At 39.5% G+C, this 20,079-nt stretch overlaps 1 protein-coding gene across 4 annotated transcripts in view; it reads left to right on the top strand.

Annotated features, from left to right (window-relative positions):
* The window catches only part of PIP4K2B (phosphatidylinositol-5-phosphate 4-kinase type 2 beta), a 31,015-nt gene that overhangs the window by 8,709 nt on the left and 2,227 nt on the right, over positions 1-20,079 (top strand). For 2 of the 4 annotated variants that reach the window (XM_034416234.3, XM_034416235.3), the window contains 8 exons: positions 4,855-4,951; positions 10,308-10,460; positions 11,478-11,624; positions 13,306-13,344; positions 14,427-14,531; positions 16,140-16,253; positions 17,132-17,390; positions 19,606-19,709. In XM_034416234.3, coding sequence (XP_034272125.1) covers positions 4,855-4,951; positions 10,308-10,460; positions 11,478-11,624; positions 13,306-13,344; positions 14,427-14,531; positions 16,140-16,253; positions 17,132-17,390; positions 19,606-19,709 — 1,018 coding nt within the window. The remainder of the gene's footprint in view (positions 1-4,854; positions 4,952-10,307; positions 10,461-11,477; positions 11,625-13,305; positions 13,345-14,426; positions 14,532-16,139; positions 16,254-17,131; positions 17,391-19,605; positions 19,710-20,079) is intronic. The other 2 variants (XM_034416237.3, XM_087892306.1) reach the window with 1 other exon arrangement.

The following is a 20,079-nucleotide window of genomic DNA, read 5'->3' as shown; positions in this document are numbered from 1 at the left end:
GATATACTTTCAAATTTTAGTACAGATTCTTTCAGCTTTTGGTTGATGAAAAAACCAATTCTGCCACATCATCCATTTTCAGCACCTCTAATGTAGAGTAAATACCCAGTCCTATCAAGTTCAACTAAATTTTAACCTTTTTGTTGTGTTTCACATAACCCAATGATATCCCAATGTATATTGCTGAGTTCAGTCAGCAGTTCTTCTAGTTGAGCATCTGTTTTCATTGTCCGAATGTTGATCATTCCTGTGTCCAAAGTCCAAAGACAGCCTGATTTAATCCGTTGATTCTTAGCACCCTCTGCTTTCGGCCAGGTCTTTCTGCTGCCATGGGTTGTTGCCATAGGGCCTCCAGGGAATAAGGGCCATTTTTGAGGCTGTATTGGTAAAAGGAATAGACCATAATCTGTCACAATGGGCAATGTGGGTTGGCAGATGTGATCTGTGTTAGTCTGGGGTATCCATCATGGCCTGTTCACTTTGTGAGAACCTTTTGGACATTTGCATGTCCAACAACATAGCCTAGATTTTATTTACACTTTTGTCTCATCAGGAGGTTTAGGCTACATTTCCCATTAAAATTGCTTGGAACATACCTGCAGCAATTACATAAGATTTGAATGTCAGAATCTGTAGAACTACCCAGAATGTGTTTCAGAAGTCTTCCAACATTTTAATGTAGTTGGGAGAATATATAGTAGTTGCAACTTAGAAGAAGCACTTCATTTCTTCTTTCAAAATTAGCTGCAAATAGTCTTTCTTTCATGAGCTCTGGACAACTGTTATGAAATCACCAAATCACTTTTTGTAGCTTGTGTCTTTTAAACAGCATCAAGTGTTTTAATTAAAAAATACATAATTTTACAATATTGACTATGGTGTTCATTCAGTCCAGTAGCCAGCCCAGATTTTGGCTATACCCTTTATGCTTTTCATGTAGTTTTCATAATGCTTTTCATGTAGTTTTTAAACAAGTATGTTTATTTATTTCTTAAGTAATCCCACCTTTCCTCTAGGTGTTCAAGACAGTGTACAATCATACCATACTACTTCTGCCAGTTTTCCCCACAACATTTTTGTGAAGTAGGCTGTCTGAGAAAGAGAAATTGGTCCAAAGTACCCAGTGAGCTTACATGGCTAAAGCTAAAAATGATTTGATTCTGGATCTCCCCAGTCTTAGTCTAACATTTTAATTTTACACCACACTAACATGTTTATTCAATTGATTAATATCATTTGGCCTCCATGGAGACAATGATATTTTCCAACTGGTACCTACCTACCTTATCTAGTAAAATAGAAAAATAATTTTAATCAGTCAAATAAATAATTTTAGATATAGGAACCTCCTGACATGAGAAGGAATTTACCTTAGGCAAAGTAAATAGTCTGCTTTAATATTTATACAGAATATAACTTTTTATTACCCTGATCTTGCAGAAATGAAATGTTTTATAAATATTGACAGTATGTTTTGGAATAGCGGATATGGAAGGATCATTCCTATCAAGAAATATTATAGAGATGAATCTTAACTCATCATTCTGGACAGTTGTACTACATTAGATAAGTTCTACTACATTAGATAAGTACTTGACAGGGAACTCCCCTCAAGCAGATGCCATACATGGAATCATTAGGCAACTGCAAATAGAGCTGTTAATATGGTGTAATAATGCCCTCATACAAAGCATACTTGGACCATTGTATACCACTCTTAAGAAAAATATTTTAGAACTAGACAAGAGGCAAAATAGGGCAGGCAAAACAATTAAGGGGCCAGAATAACATCTTGTTGAGAAAAAGCCACAATGATTCAAACACTTTAGCTTGGAATGAAGGAAGGTAAGGGGAAACATGATAGAAATATATATTATACAGTGTTTAATAAATATATTTATTATATTAATATAATAAATGTTTAAAAGTTTATGAATCTTTTTGAATGCTCACTGTTTCTGCAGAAATATGAGCTAAAATGATCTGTTCTCCACCCAAGTTTAAAAACTAGATATAGAGAGACCAATTAAGTGTGTGTGTGTGTGTATACTGGAAAATGTCTGGGTATATGTCCATGAACTGATGCTCAAGACAAAGTGGGTCATGCAGCAAGACAATGACACCAAACAGACAAGCATTTCAACCAAAAAATAATTAAAGCAGAAGAAAGATATTGTTTTGGAGTGACCAAGTCAAAGTTCTGATCTTAATCCTATAGGAATGTTGTGGAAAGACCTGGAGTGGGCAAGTTCACGCAAGGAAGCTCCCCATCATCCCTAAATTGAAGCTATTCTGTAAGGAGAAATTGGCTAAACTTCCTCCAAGCAAATATACAAGACTGGTTAACAGTTATCAGAAATAACTGATCAGAAATTCTGATCAGAAATCAGAATTTGGTTGCAATTATTGCTGTCCAAGGAAGTCGCACCAGTTACTGAAAGCACAAGTTCATATACTTTTGCCACATATAAGTATGCAGCTTTGGATCATCTTCCTCTATAAATTGGAAGACATGTAAAATGTTTTTGACTTATTTGTTATGTTGAATTCTATTTAGTTTTAGGATGTAATCACATTTTTTATCATTTGTACAGAAATATTGAAAAAAAGCTTCAACTTTTTTAAAAATACTGTTGTAAAGTGCCTCGGTTATGTGAAAAAGGAGATGTTTGTATCATATGAATCACACTTTCATATCCAGGAGGCATAATCACACGGGGCATAATTTGAAATTTGCTAATAATACTTGTGTTAATGTCAGTCAAACTATTTTTGAAAAGATTGAACAAATACATGTAGGGTCAGAGGCTACTAATATTTATGGTTATTTATTGGCTGGCTATGTGCCTTAAACAGGTTTGTGGAAAGTCACTATAAAAGGGTCTATTGCTTTTCAATCCAAGCTTGTGACCTTCCCAAATACATACAGATGGCTGATCCAACATGATTACTTATTGAGTAGATTTAATCTAATCCTCCTACTAGTACTCCCCAGAAGAGATTGTCAAATCTTAATCTAATGAGGGGAAAATTTTAGGACTGATCATGAAAAGACAAATGTAATTTGAAAGAAAAACAACCTTAAATTTGGAATAAAGCTATAATTTATTTATCCTCCTAAAGAAAAGGAAAGAAAAGGAAGTGAAGTAATTCATGCTACATGAATTACTGAAGGCTTTGAACAATTTTTTCTATATATATTCACTTATAAAATTAACTGTTGGCCATAAATTTTAGTTTCTTTCCTAGGTTTTTCAGTCTATATATGAGGTCAGAAATTCTATAACTGATACTAACCAACTCATTTTCTTTAATTAAACCTGATTAATCTTTCTCTAATGCCATAGTGGAAGATGTATCATTTTGCCTTTCTTTTTATTCATTTAGAATTTTTTAAAATTCTTAAGCCGGTGCCAGTATTAACAAATATAACTTCATTATAGAGTAAGCAGTCACCAGCAGTCAATCACAATTTTTGATTAGACAGCCAATAGTCATTTACCCAATCTGATTTTCATTGAATATCTTTGAACTGCTATATTGCATTACACTTCCAGAATTCCCAGACAACATAATCAGAATTACAACATATCTGGGAGAACATTGTGCTAGTGAAGTCTGAATTCATCATCACATAATGTACTGTAGATACACATTTAAAAAAATAGTTATGTACAAAAAATATAGAACTAGACATACAGTGTTAAGATATACTCTCAATCATATCATGTCTTTGAAGATCTGGCTCTGCTGGTTGACTTGAGAACCAAATAGGGGACTTCCACACTGGAGATGTAGAGATTAGGCTAGAGGTGGCTGCTAGATTGATAGCAAACTCCACCTACCCTCCCCACTCTTGCTCTCTGCTCCCTACTCATCCATCTTTTTGGTTACCATATTCATGTATTATTCTCATTGTGTTCCTCTTTCGTTGTTTATTTTATTATTCTGTTATTTTACTTCTGTTCTGTTTATATTTTCATTTTTCTTTCTTTTTGTTATTGTAAGCCACCTAGAATAGCCCTATGGTGAAATAGGCAGCAAATAAATTTAACAAATAATAATAATCTAGTATGTATATTTAAATTTTACATTTACACGCAAATATCAACAGTATCAACAGTAGAGACCTTCAAGTTTCTAGGTTCTGTTATCGCCAAGGACTTGAAATGGACACCTAACATTAGAACCATCATTAAAAATGCACAACAAAGAATGTTCTACATGTGTCAAATCAGAAAACTCACATTGCCAAGAATCTGCTGATGCAATTCTACAGAGGAATTATTAATCTGTCATTTGTACCTCTCTAACTGTCTGGTTTTGCACAGCAACCAAACAGGATAGTCATTGACTTCAACGTATAGTTAACTATTGCACAAAAATGATCCCAACTAGCTTGCCTTCCACTGAAGATCTGTATACTGCACGAACCAGAAAGAAGACTGAGAAAATATCTACAGACCCCTCATATCCTGAAAATCCTGAAATTCTCTTCTTAAGACGGCACTATAGAGCATTGCATGCACAACCAGATATATAATTTTTCCCCTGTGCCATCACTCTGCTGAATACTTAACACAGCACTGTCTCATTTCTCATCTTTTTTTATCTTTTCATTTTTCCTGTTCTGTTGTTCCTATAATTTATCAATTATTGTTTGTAACTTATGTTTAATGTTTGTAATTATGATTATGACTTATGATCTATTACTTGCTGTTTATATGTATATTGTGAGTTTATGCACCAGAAACAAATTCCTTGTGTGTCCTATCACACTTAGCCAATAAAGAATTCTGTTCTGTTCTGTTCTACTTTCATATTGAATCACCAATTCTTTGTGGCTACTTTCAGAGAGAATCTCCCAAGCCGCTTCAAATTTAAGGAGTATTGTCCAATGGTATTCCGAAATCTCCGGGAAAGATTTGGGATTGATGATCAGGACTATCAGGTAGAGAACAAATTAATAGCTTTTATTGAGATATGTCAATTATATGAATAATTGAGGTATGAAAGTATTTCTGGCTTTGTTGTAATTGGAAATGAATCTTGTGCAACAATAACTGGTGTCAGTGAATCGGATTAAATTATTTATTATATTGATTGTATTTGTATTTTCCTCCAAACAGATTGTATATTTAAAATATGCCAGGCTGAAAAAAACGGTAGATAGAAACAAAAATTGGGTTTGGGGAGTGGATGATGAAAGTATGAGTAAAGAAACATACAAAGACATGAGGGAGAAGTCTAAAAAAAGAGGACAACAGAAACATATACTAAAGAATAGATATTGTATGTAAACTAGAGTTTCCAACCTTTCTAGTTTTGTGGACCCGTGGTGGGCAGAGGGGATGTTTCTGTGTGCATGGTGAGCAAGTGTGTAAGCGCTCACGCAGCTCCATTAGCGTGACCAGCGAGCACGCACACCTGTCACTTAAACAAATAGAGTGCATGCATGTGTTTGCCTGCTACTTGCGCAAATGGGTGTGTGCACACACTCACCCATCACTTCCGAAGCCTAGTTCTGAATGGCTCAAGGTCTGGTAGTGGGCTATAGCCCAGGGATTGGGGACTCCTGATGTGAAGAAATGTTCTATGCACAGAACAAATACAGGTAGTTCTTGAATTACGAATATACTGAAGCCTGCCCATTCCATTTGTAACCCGAGGATTCGTGGAAGTGAATCTCGTATCTTGAACAGGATCACTCCCTCCTTTCACTCACCCACTCACTAATTGAATGCGAGGCTCATTAAGTGCACATAAAGTATTTCAGGGTGGGGAAGGCCATGGGGGGGTAGCCACCTGCCTAAGATCACCCAAGGCCTCCCGACCCACTAAAATATCTCAAGCTCCCCACAATTGCTTCCCCCCCCCAACCAATCTGTTGCGTAGGGTCACTTACAGTGCAAGGATCTCCAAGCGGTGGCGTGCCTCAGCCCCCATGACTCTTCTCGTTCCCCGGGCTGTCCAGAGTTGCAGAGCCCGAGCCTTAGGCTGATGTTGTGCAACGCCAGGTCTGTGGTTAATAAGGCCCCCCTCATTTGCGAGCTAATTCTGGACGGGGGTGCGGACCTGGCAGGTATTACAGAGACCTGGTTGGGCCAAGAGGGGGGGTTCCCCTTGTAGAGATGTGCCCGCCAGGTTTCCGCGCATTCCATCAGCCAAGGGCCCAGGGCAGGAGTGGGGGAGTGGCGGTCGTTATAAAGGAAGGTCTTGATCCGAAGGAGGCCATTGTACCTCAGATAGCCGGATGTGAGTCTCTCCTGGTGAAGTGGGGCCATGGGATGCAGGTGGGCCTGCTGATCACATACCTGGCTCCCTGCCACGTGACAGCGGTCCTGCCCGAGCTTCTCAACGTTATTGCCGGTGTGGCGGTTGATACCCCCAGACTTTTGGTCATGGGGAATTTCAATCTGCCGTCTGCCGATGAGGCGTCTGGGATGGCTCGGGAGTTTATGGCTTCCATGACAGCCATGGACCTGACACAACTAATTCTTGGCCATACTCACGCGGGAGGACACACTCTGGACTTGGTTTTTGTCTCTGGTCAATGGCTGAGTGGCCTGGATATAGGGGATATAGTTATTGAACCCCTGTCATGGTCGGACCATTCTCTCCTGAGGCTGGGCTTTTTGACCGCTGCATCCCACCACAGGGAGGGGGAACCGACCAGGTGGTTCCGTCCCAGGCGCCTGATGGATCCTGATAGATTCCAGAGGGAGCTTGGGCCAGTTCCTGAAACTCTGGCTCACGACTCGGCTGAAGACCTGGTGGCCGCCTGGGACAGGACGGCCGCCGGTGCTCTGGACCGAGTCGTGCCTTTGCAGCCTCTGACCCGGCGTCGAACCTGCCTGGCCCTTTGGTTCTCTGAGGAGCGGAGGGAGATGAAGTGCCGGAAAAGACGCCTAGAGAGTGGTTGGAGGGCTAGTCGCTCCGAATCCGACCGAACACTAGTTAGGTCTCATATTAAGACCTATTTAGTGGCGATAAAAGCGGCAAAGTGTAATTACTTTTACGCTCTTATTGCATCGGCAGATAACTGCCCAGCTGCCTTGTTTAGGGTGACTCGCTCCCTCCTACACCAGGGAGTGCAGGAGGACCCCTTGCAAGCGCAGGCTGAGGATTTTGCACAGTATCTGCAAGATAAAATCACTCAGATTCGGGAAGGCTTGGACTCTGGGTAGATCCCGGCGAGGTGACTGAGGCTGGTCTTGAGAATGTTATCTGGGATGAATTTGACCCTGTGACTCCTGAGGACGTGGACAGGATCCTGGGGAGGTTAAACGCAACCACATGTTAATTGGACCCGTGTCCCTCCTGGCTGATACTGACCACCTGGGAGGTAACACAAGGCTGGCTCCAGAGGATTATAAATGCTTCTTTGAGAGAGGGTTTCTTACCTCCCGCCTTGAAAGAGGCAGTGGTAGGCCCCTCCTCAAGAAGCCGTCTCTGGACCCGGCTGTTCTGGCAAACTACCGTCCGGTCTCCAACCTTTGCTTTATTGCGAAGGTTGTTGAGAGTGTGGTTGCGCGACAGCTCCCACAGTACCTGGATGAAACTGTCTGTCTAGATCCATGCCAGTCCGGCTTCAGGCCTGGGTACAGCACGGAGACGGCATTGATCGCATTGGTGGATGATCTCTGGAGGGCCCGGGACAGGGGTTGTTCCTCTGTTCTGGTCCTGTTAGACCTCTCAGTGGCTTTTGATACCATCGACCATGGTATCATGCTGCGCCGGCTGGGGGGATTAGAGGTGGGAGGCACCGTGCTGCGGTGGTTCTCCTCCTATCTCTCTGACCGGTCGCAGTCCGTGTTCGCAGGGGGGTAGAGGTCAACCTCGAGGCACCTTGTTTGCGGGGTGCCACAAGAGTCGGTCCTCTCGCCACTCCTGTTCAACATTTATGTGAAGCCACTGGGTGAGCTCATCCGTGGTTTTGGGGTGCAATGCCATCTGTACGCTGATGACACTCAGCTGTACATCTCCACCCCAGACCCCCACAATGATGCCCTCGAAGTGATGTCCCAGTGTTTGGAGGCCATGCGGGTCTGGATGGGGAGGAACAGGCTTCGACTCAACCCTTCCAAGACCGAGTGGCTGTGGATGCCGGCGTTCCGATATAGCCAGATGGTGCCATCGCTGGCTATTGGGGGCGAGTCATTGACCCCCACAGAGGGGGCTTGCAACTTGGGTGTCCTCCTGGACACACGGCTGTCTTTAGAAGAGCATATGACGGCCGTGGCCAGAGGGGCTTTTTATCAGGTTCGCCTGATACACCAGTTGCGCCCCTTTCTGGATCGGGACTCCTTATGCACAGTCACCCATGCCCTCGTCACGTCTCACCTGGACTACTGCAATGCTCTCTACATGGGGCTCCCCTTGAGGAGCACCCGGAGGCTCCAACTGGTCCAGAATGCGGCCGCGCGGGTGATTATGGGAACGACGTGGCGCTCCCATGTAACACCTCTCCTGCGCAAGCTGCACTGGCTCCCAGTGGTTTTCCGGGTGCGCTTTAAGGTGTTGGTTCTCATCTTTAAAGCGCTCCATGGCTTAGAGCCAGGGTACTTACGAGACCGCCTGCTGCTACCGATAACCTCCCACCGGCCAATACGCTCTCACAGAGAGGGCCTCCTCAGGGTGCTGTCGGTCAAGCAATGTCGGCTGGTGGCCCCCAGAGGGAGAGCCTTCTCTGTGGGGGCACCCGCCCTGTAGAATGAGCTACCTCCTGGAATATGACTGATCCCGGACCTCCGGACCTTCCGTAAGGCCCTGAAGACTTATTTATTCCAGCAAGCCGGCCTAGCCTAAATGGTTTTTAATGGGATTTCTAAATTTTATAGACTTGGGGTTTTAAATTGGGAGGCTGATTGATTTAATCTCTTTTAATTATCTTAACTTTTTTATTGTATGTATTTTAATTTTGGCTGTTCACCGCCCTGAGTCCCTTTTGGGAGAAGGGTGGTATACAAATTAAATTTAAATAAATAAATAAATAAATAAATAAATAAATAAATAAATAAATAAATAAATAAATAAATAAATAAATAAATAAATAAGTCTAGCAAGAGTCTCTTCTCCAGCCTCTCAGCCATGTGCAGCTCCATTCAGGTCTGGGCAGACTTCTCCCAGCATGTTTCAGGCCAAAATGGACCTTTGAAGGGATGGATTCACCCCTCCAATGCTCTGTTCAGGCCTCTGGAAGCCTCACCTGGCATGTTGCAGGCCGAAATGGAGCTTCGGAGGGGCAGATCTGAGCTCCTTTTCGGCCTCCATGTCAAGCGAGGCCTCCGGAAGCCCGAATGGAGCATTTGAGGAGCGGATTCGCCCCTCTGAACCTCCATTTTGGTCAGCAACATGCAGAACGAATGTTGCAGAGCTCCTGCCATTGTTCATAAGGGTGAACAACTGCCATGGTGCTGCAAGGTTCGTAGTTTCGTGACTTGTTCGTAAATGCTAAGGGATGCTTATCGCATAACTTTGAATGTTCATTAAGGGAACGCTCGTAACTGGGGCATTACCTGTAGATTGTGGCACAAAGGTTTAGCTGAACCATTTTGAGTGGGTTGAGTTCAGCCAAACTAAAATTTGGAACGATCTGTTTTGGGTTTCAACCAAAACAAACTCAGGCCTGCAAAGTTAGTAGAGAAAGTCCTAGGACTTCCCTTTGCTCTCTTTGATTTCCTTCTCCATGTTATCTATATGTCAGCTTACCCATCAATGTTCCTAGCACTTTTCTTCCCCATACCTCTTAGTTGCCATCTACATAGTTTTAAATTCTCATTGACCTGACCTTTAATTAGGTGAGATGATACATCATAGGGGGATAATTTTTGAACCAACCTCTAATAGGCTAACTTATAGAATGTGTCCAAAAGTCCAGGACTCCGCAGGAAATGAAATTTGGGGAAGTTGTGGTTTCTTCAGTGCTACTGGCTGCTACTGTGATCACATGATCTTTATTTGTGATGTTCTGTAACAGTTCTCAGACAGTCTTGCAATCCCTTGCTCCTTCTCCCACTCAGCAGCAACTACTTACTACCCTGCTGGAAATGGAAGGGATGCTGTTCAATGGTCCCTGCTGGATTCCCTTAGGAAACTCAGTGGGGAAGCTGGCAGAAAAGTTGGAAGTCACTCCTACTCCCTCTGTTTTTTGCTTGCCCTTGGTTTTTCTGTGTCTAAACAGAAACACAGAAATATCGGGTATGAGCTCTCTAGTTTTATACAAATGTGACATACCCAGTTGGTCTGCTCTTCTCTTCCCCATCATTTCCAAGTATGGATTTTGTTCTTATCTTATCTCCCCACAGAATTCTGTGACCCGGAGTGCTCCAGTATACAATGATAGCCACGGGCGGTGTGGAGTTCGCTTCCTTACCACTTATGACCGGCGGTTTGTCATCAAGGCAGTGTCAAGTGAAGATGTTGCAGAGATGCACAACATTCTAAAGAAATATCACCAGGTGAGATATATGTAGGAAGGAAGTATACTGTTTTGGTGGGCATTTTAGTAGATGCTCATATTTTGGAGGAGACTTCTATAGAAATTTTCCTGTTCTCTCCCAGCCAGAGAGAAAGAAGAAGCTGAAAAAAGAGATCGTTTCTTTCTAGTTTATGAGATTATTGCATGCATAACCTATGAATTATGCTGCATTATTTTTATTTAGAAGAGACTATCAGATACGGATGTGCCCAGAGTTATTTTCCTCAATTTCTTTTTCACTTTCAAGTTACTGGAAAGACCTGCCATAATTAATTTATATCTTGTGATGAAGAAGCAACATTCCAAATGGAGGAAATGGGATATCAAAAGAAAAAGCTCCATTAAAGCCTTTTACTACCCAAATTCACAGATTTTGTTTTGTATCATGGGGATATTTTTTTTCTTTATCCTTCATTTATTTTATCCTGAAATTCTTTTTTGTTTTAATTTATTTTCTCCATTCAGGACATTCTAGTTGTATTATCAAAGAGTTCTAAACCGATAGTCTCTATTGGATAATTCTTAGGATCATACTTGAGTTGAACAGAGGGAGATTGGTCTATTCAGGACAGTGAAACTTTTAGGGCAATAATTAGAAGATCGCCTAATTGCAGAAAATTAGTTTTTTCATGATAATTTAAGAAATCTGAGCTTAGAAAAATGTAGCTGGAATAATTATTTTCTTGTTATTATACAATTTCATTCTGGCAAAATAAGGCTCAGAACTATATTCCTTATTTCTAAGGTTAACCGTTGTAGCAAAACATTATGTTTATCAATGTCATATTTCTCAACCATACTACAAAATAAAAAGATTTTGTCCTTTTGGTTTCATTTATTAGAAATAATTTAGTATATCAGGTCATATTGATACTTTAAAAAGTACCTCAGATGCCCTTCTAAATCATCCTCCTGTGGCAACCCCCAAAAACCTGGCAATTTTTAGACTACACTAATTGATTATATATTCTTTCCTTTTTTTCCTTATTCTCTTCAGTTCATTGTGGAATGTCATGGAAATACACTTTTACCCCAGTTTCTTGGTATGTACAGGCTTACAGTAGATGGTGTGGAAACCTACATGGTAGTCACCAGGAATGTATTTAGTCACCGGTTGACAGTGCATCGAAAATACGATCTCAAGGTGAGCATCTCTAAAGTTCAACAGAATCCCATTCTGGCCTCAAAAAATGTGCATGCTTGTAAGTTTAGAATCATAAGCAGATACTTGAGTCTTGGACTTGTGAAAAAAGTAAGGTATTGTTTGAAAAATACTATTTCCGTGTAATTCACATGGCTATTACAGGTAGTCCTCGACTTACAACCATTTGTTTAGTGACCACTTCAAGTTACAAAGGCACTGAAAAAAAGTGACATGACCATTTTTCACTCTTAGGGCTATTGCAACATCCACATGATCATATTTTGGATGTTTGGCAACTGGTTCACATTTTTGACATTTGCAGTGTCACCTTTTGTGACCTTCTGACAAGCAGTCAATGGGGAAGCCGGAATCACTTAACAACTATGTAACTGAATTAACAACCTTAACAAGAAAGTGATTTCTTGTTAAGTGTTAAGTCATTCACTTAACAACCTTGGCAAGAAAGGTCATAAAATGGGGCAAAACGCACTTAACTATTGTCTTGCTTAGCAATGGAAATTTTGGGTCAATTGTAATCATAAGTCAAAGACTACTTTTATATTCACACAGTTTGGTTTCCTTGTATAATTTTTCTCTGAGGGTTGAGTCCCATAGACCATGGCTACACTGAAGCATTTAGGCCTGGTATTGATTTTGCATTCAGTAGGAGTTTTATGCTGGAAGAGGAAAGCTATTAACACAGAGTTAAAAGGAGAAAAATTATTTCCAGATTTTCTGTATAAAATGAAATGTGGGGTTCACTAGTTGTATCATAGTGTTTTTAATTCCTGTAATTTGCTAGTATAGAAATATTATATTATTATAATATTATTATATTATAATATTTGGTATTCCCCATCTCCCTCCCCAAATTGGGATTGCTAAGAGACATTGAAGGGTAAAGTATATATTTTCTTTTGAATAACTGTGACTTATTCAGAAATTTTTAGACTAATTCTTTGGAAATCTTTTAGTTTTAGGTAATCTTATGACTGTTTGCCAACTTCTATTTGCATATAATGTGAAATATTATTGCATATATATTCCTGTACTACACATCCAAAAAAATTTCATACAGTACTGCATAGATGCACTTGATTTCCTAGATCAAACACTGTGATAGTTTTAAACCATAAGCTTATGGTTCACTGAGATGAGAGAATTCAGATGTTGTTTTAGTACATTGTATGAGCCTGGCTATCCATAGAGCCATAATGTGTTCACTTATTGGACGTATTATAAACATAGCAGTTCTATTTTATTATTCTAGATCAGATTTAGCATGTTCTTTGAATCCTGCTGGTCTGTCTGTATAAGTATTCATTAGGATCACTTTAGAAAAGTGAGAAGGAGATAGTTGACCTTCAATAAGTCATTTCTAAATCATAGAATCATAGAATTGGAAAGAATCTCAGAGGTCCTCTTTTTCTGTGCAGCATTAGTTAAAGCTAACATACCATAGAAAAGCTGACTTAATGTATTCAATTCTGGGGAGTGTAATATTTTCCCAGATACAACATTTTTATGGTTTAAAAGTTTAGAAAAATGAAATTAGAGTAAATAAGACAAAGAAAAATACATTGACTTAGCCCTTAATTTATAGATGCACAGTCAAGGTTTTTTAAAAAAATGTTTGGCTTTAAATAGATAATCACTTTCAATTTTTTACTTACTCCTCCAGGGTTCAACAGTAGCAAGAGAAGCCAGCGACAAAGAAAAGGTAAAAGTCAAAGTTAGAGAAAATAAACATATTTGTGTTTTGAATAAACCTATCAAATGTTACTTCTGTATCAGTACTTCTAACAGGATTAGACAAAAGGTCCTATGTTATACAAGTCTGCAACCCAACCCTATATCCTCCCAGAGAGCATGATGGGAATTGTAGTCCAGCAAAGTTTTGGAAAGTAACAGTTTAGGAAGGATTGGCCTGTGCTATTTACTGTAATAGAGGAAAGTGACATATTGAGGGGCTGAGAAGATGCATTAAACTGTATTTTGGTAGCTATCTTGCAACATATATGGGGTAGAAATAGGAAAAAGCATACAATGATTGTGTTCTTATCCTTCATATGATGACTTTGCATTCTTTTTTCAATTAAGTTTATTTTTTGGTTTTAAAAAGAAGCTGCATTTTTTTAAAAATGAGACTGAATTTGATAATCAAAATCATATATAAAAATATCAGAGTTTAATAGAATCTGGCAGTAATACATAACATTAGCAGCTTGATATAATATTAAAATAAGTGTTAACTAGTTCTTAAAACAATTAGTGCTTATCAAAATAAACAGGTTTCTATTCTTCTGTATGGCTTAACTCTTGTTTGGGGGTAGAATATTTGTTCTAACCCAGGGTGGGATACCCTTTTAGTGTTGAGAGTTGACTAAATGCATATAAAAGATTATTAAAAACTCAGACATCAGTCAAAAGTGGATATCCTCTCTCCTTCCATTTCTCCCCTACAGACAAGTATGTACGCCCAGGCATACATTTAAACATACAAGCATTGATTGTGACTCTCCAGTTATAAACAAAAAACTGCCAGTGGGTCTGCCTCTTGAGACTTCTCAAAATACATTTATTCAGAGATTCCTCCTGTTGGGATTGCGAGCAATACAGACACAGACAAAGGCAGTTTAAACAGCATTTTTCCCTTTGGACCTTCTCTCTTTCAGGTAGTCCTCAATTTATGACTGTTCACTTAATAGTGGTTTGAAGTGAGACGGCCATGGGAAGGATGCCATCCTAACCATCGCAGTACATTATACCACTTCCTTAGATACAAGTTGTCTCTCTCCTCAGGCTGAAAATTCTGCTTGGATTACAACAGAGAGAATTTACAATTTCGGAGCTGAGAGACACTCACATGTGGCCTGGATCTCCTACGGCCTGTCTCATGCCCCTGAGGTAATCTTACCTGGGACTCTGTCGACTTAATGACCTGTGAGATAGCTTAATGACCACAACCAGGAGTACCAAAGCTGTGGTCATTGAGTGAAGCAATGAAGTGACATCTTGCTTAACAGCCACTTTGCTCGAGATTCCAGGTGCAGTTGGTCATAAGTCAAGGACTACCTGTATTATGAATTATATGATCACTCAAAATATTTGCATTTCACTCCATACATCACTATGAATACAGCTGTCAAACAGCTCTAGAAGTCATCCTGGACTCTTTTGAGACAGAAAGTGGAAACTGCAGGTTTTAGCAGTGAGAAAAAGCACAGTTGGAAGGAGTAAAGGAGGAAATGGAAGAATTGGAAGGGAGATCTGGGATGCACTTTGAGGGACCACTGAAGACCTTATGTTGGCTGAATGTGCCACATATAAGCATCCATGATTATAAAGTAAAGAACCAAAACAGTGTTAATTCCTTCTATTGCTGTTTTGAGCTTCTAATTATGTTACTATTGCCACCATATTCTTTAATGAATTATTTGAATTAGATTGATTTCTAAATGTTGCCCTTTCCTTTCTTTCCCCAGTTAATATTAGTGTGATCCCATAACATATAGACCCTTAACTGACCCAGTTCTATGCTTCATGAACCCAACCTTTTTTAAAAAAGGAAAGTGCTTCTATTATTATTATTATTATTATTATTATTATTATTATTATTATTATTATTATTTTATTGCTTTTTTGCAATATGTTTCCTAATCACTTAATTGGTAACAGAGAACCAATTTGGTGTAGCGGTTAAGGCACCAGCTAGAAAACACAAGACCATGAATTCCAGTTCTGTCTTAAGCACAAAGCCAGCTGAATGACCTTGAGCCAGTCATGCTCTCTCAGCCCTAGGAAGGAAGTAATGGCAAACCACTTCTAAAAACTCTTGTTGATAAAACTGCAGGAATTTGTCCAACAATAACAACAAAAACTGGTGAAAACAAGGACAAGACTGACTTGTCCTTGTCCTGAACTAGGAGTTTTACAGCCTTTCTAATTATGGAAAACTAGATGTGTGTGTGTGTTCAAAATGGATGACATCATCCAGGAATCCCAAAGATGCCCTTACTATGTAGCCCCATCAGATAGATCAGAAGAACATACATAGGTTAGGTAGATGGGGCTTTTTTTTTTAAAGACACTCCACCATAGTTAATTTACTATAGGTGTGGCAGGCATTGCCCTTAAAAGTTTCTGGTTTTATCAGAGATACATCTTCTTGAAATCTATATGGCTTTGGTTCTTTGGTTTGCCAGCTGTGTGAGGCGTGACAACAAAATGGAAAGACCAGTTCCTAGGAGGATTCTCTTTGCTTTCTTCAACTGGGCTATGTTGCTCTTCTGACCTAACCTGCAATCCTTCTCTACTTCCTTCCCACAATCTCTCACAAACTTTTACTTTTAGCCCAGCAGTTTGTCATCAATATTTTCATAATTTTTTAATTATTTACCCAAAGTTGATTGGAATTGCCTTTGCCCCAACTTCAGCAAATAGTATATTGAGCTGCTTTGGATTGTAAAATATGGAAGCAATGTTTTGCACTTACTTGAGTTCAATCCTCTCTAGGCTAAGGATCTACCAACCTTTAAAGACAACGATTTTCTAAATGAAGGCCAAAAGCTCCATGTTGGAGAGGAATGTAAAAAAAATTTCCTGGAGAAATTGAAGCGAGATGTTGAGGTAGGATAGCTAACTTGTTGATTTTTGGGAATCATGGCATAACTAAGAAGTGGGAGTGACAGAATTCCCACTATTACAATAATTTTCAAACTCTTTGAAAACTAGATAAGGTAGAGATGTCTAGTAGAGTCTGTCTCAGACTCTAAGGTGAATTTAAATTAATTTGAAAATCTTTTTTTTTAAAAAAAAGCAGACAGGGGAGTTTTATTTCTTTTGCATTCACTTTGGGGATTTCCTCCTTCATCTTACTCAAGAGTAACTAAGTTTTCCATAACTTAAGATCAACAGAAGTGAGTGTTACTCCTTCACATTGCAGAAGGAATTTGGTAGCGCCTTCTGCGAATAACAAGCTTTATTGGATTGTTTAATCAATTTAAATTTAAATAGAATGCAGACCTCAAAGTACAACAGATCTTAAAATGACCATTTTTTAAAAGTTCATGATCATTGAATGAGAGATTGCTGAACTCATAGTTAACAAAAAGTTTTATGCAATATTTCTGCAAAAACAGTGGTTTCTTTAACATATTACAATTGTTAACTGATTCGGTACTTGCAGTCTGTCTGATATGTAACCTGCATGTGCATAATTAGCTAGTCTTCCCTCCCATCTCATCCCATTTTAAATATTACATCAATCTAGCCATTCTATCGCATCTGATGAAGTAAACTGCAAAGTCACAAAAATTTATTAAAAATATTTTCCTTCTATAACTCTGTAAACCCAAGAATTTCAAGCAATCATGTAAAACTGCCTTGAGATTTATGGAACTTAATACTTGGAGTTGGTGCCAAGTTAATGAAAGATGTTGTAACTCAAATCCCAGAGGTGATAGACATTGAAAATGAGAAGGAATTTTTTTTCTTTTGGCTTCCAGTTTCTTGCACAACTGAAAATCATGGATTACAGTTTGCTGGTGGGAATTCATGATGTTGATCGAGCTGAGCAAGAAGAGATGGAAGTTGAAAACCGGGCAGAAGATGAAGAATGTGAGAATGATGGCATAGGTGGGAATCCAATTGGTTCCTATGGGACTCCACCTGACAGTCCTGGTAACCTTCTCAACTTCCCACGTTTCTTTGGGCCTGGGGAGTTTGATCCATCTGTGGATGTCTATGCTATGAAAAGCCATGAAAGTAAGTACTGAGATCTGGATGCTGGTAGTGGGAATGGAAGACAAATGTAAAATTGTGAAAGCCAGAGTCTGATTGTAAGCATTTATTGATACATGGTGGTTATTTGAATCAACATTATTTTCTCCACTTTTTTGGAAATCTTAAGACTGTTTGACTCCCTGAACTACAACAATGTATCCAATAGTTGCCTTAATTACAGACATGATTTCCAGTTTAATTTTCCTCATAGTGTACAGCCACAGTAAAGGGTAGGAGTGTCTATTTGAGAGCCAGGTGATAGAGAAGATCATTTGGATGTCTTCTCTAATACGTAACTGTCCAGAACATATTCATGCCCTTTAGCAGATTTGTCCAGTATTCACCATGCCTACAGGTAGCCTTGATTTACGACCATTCAGCAACCATTTGAAATTATAACAGTCCTCAATTAAATGACTTACAACTTGTGTCCAAAGTTATGTCTATTGTAATTCCTCTGTGGTTATATGAACAAAATTTGGCAGCTTGTTTGCAGATATGATTCTAGAGGTGGGTACAGCTTCTTCCCTTTGCCCACCTATCTGCCCTCCAGCCTCCCTAGGCCACCAGGACATGGAAACCTTCCACAGTCCGGGAAGCCTTGATTTGCTACAAGGCTCACCAGCATGCAAAAAACTGCCGTAGCCCAGAAGGACTTAGTCTTAGTTGGCTACCTATCCCATCAGAACATGCAAAGCAGACCATTTAACTTCACAATTTTCTTCAACTGCTGACAAGCATATCATGCAGTCTACGTAAAGTGCAGCCTTCCTTTTTAAGGATACCTTGCACCATTCTCCAAATGGGCTCCATTCTTTGGAATTCTCCTTCTCCAAGTTGCCCATTTGGAGAAGGAGGCTTCCAAAGGATTGTGAGAATAGAGCTGGCTCTCATGGGGCTTTAGAAGCATCCCAAAAATGTGCAATTTGGTGTGCCCTGTAGCTTGTAAAGGTCTCCCAAGACCTCCCAAGCCCTTACCTCTCTCTGTTTAACAACCAATAAAATTGCTTAACAACCACAACTGGGAATGCTGAGATTGCAGTCATTTAGCAAATCAGTCACATGATGTCTTGTTTAATGACCATTTTTCTTAACCGAGATTCTATGTGCTCATAAGTTGAGGACTATTTATATTTATTTTGAATAGCCAACTTATGAGTACAATTGGGACCGGAATCTCATTGAATGAAATGGTTATTAAGCAAGATGCCCACGTGACTTCTGCTCTCAACAACTACAATCTCAGCTCTCCCAATTGTAGTTGTTAAGTGGACAGAGCAAAAGAGCTACCTGCTGAAAGAGGACAGCTAGCACCCCTCTGTGTGTGGAAGGGAACTCATGCGCTGGGCTAGGGAAATCCGAAAGCTCCTCTCTTTGCTCTTTCCATATATAGAAGGGAACTAGTATTGGGCGGGAAAGACAAGATGGGGATTGTAAATATTCTGCTTCATCTCTCATGCCAGTGCACAACTTCTGTGAGTGGAAGGGAACTTGGGTGCTGCACTGGAAATATGATGTAGGGATGACAAAAATCTGAGTTTTAGTTCTGCAGCCTGATTAAGGATTTTCAGAACAATTCATATCTTGTATGGAGGGAAGTGTAAATCCTTCAGCAAGTGGTAGCAACTTCTAACCTCCCATGCCAACTTCCCCATTAACTTTCTGAGGAAGCCAGCAGGAAAGATTATAAATGGCAATTGCATGTCACTGGACACTTGACAATTGGTTGTAAATGTGAACAGGTTGACCAGCATCCACACAATTATATGACCGGGGAGGGGGGAGAGACAAGATGAATGTTTTATGATGGCTGGAAGTGCTTTAAGGTCCATAAAGTACTCTTACAGAACTGTAACATCAAATGGGCATGAAATGACTGATGGTATATTGAGGATTATCTATATTCCAAAGTTTTTTAAAAATAATACTTATTCTCAAATCTATCATAGCTGAAGAGGAAACTGCTCTGGATATAATAAAATCATACACTTCTTCCCCTGCTTCCTCAATATTTTCATTGTTTTAGGTGTTGCTTGAAGCATCTGCTGAGTAAAAATCTACTTCTTGGATCATTTATTTAGCGTAAAATATTCTGGAGTGCTTTAGTTGTGCTTGCAGTTCAATAAGAATAGCAAACCCTTAAAAATAGTTCTGCATCCTCCAATACTAATAAATTTCTCTATCTTGTTTTAACCAGGTGCCCCTAAGAAGGAGGTATATTTCATGGCAATTATAGATATCCTTACCCCTTATGACACAAAGAAAAAAGCAGCACATGCTGCCAAAACTGTGAAACATGGGGTAAGAAAGAATTATTTGTTTGCATTTATCTCATTGTGCTTAGCCAAGCAATACTACATTTTATAATATATTTCAGAACAACTGAAGCCACAACTGGCTGAACAGTGATCCAAAATTGTGAAAGGGAGGCAGGGATGCAACCATTTCATATATAAATTGATGGGGCTAAGACCCATGGGTTTTTAATTTTTTCTTTCTTTCAGTATATTATACTTGTTCGTTATACTACACTTTTTATGTGTATATCACTCAAAATGATAACAATTTTTCAGGAATTCTGGTTGCAAAAGACTTTGGAATTTGCAAAAAATTATGAAAAGCTGAAATAGAAATTTTGTTAAATAAAAGCCACATCCAGTCAGAAAAGCAT

This window comes from Pantherophis guttatus, chromosome 4 (assembly GCF_059756535.1).
Source record: "Pantherophis guttatus breed Tessera chromosome 4, ASM5975653v1, whole genome shotgun sequence".
NCBI lineage: Eukaryota > Metazoa > Chordata > Lepidosauria > Squamata > Colubridae > Pantherophis > Pantherophis guttatus.
Note: the sequence above shows the minus strand (reverse complement) of the source record. Positions and strands in the feature narration are given on the sequence as shown.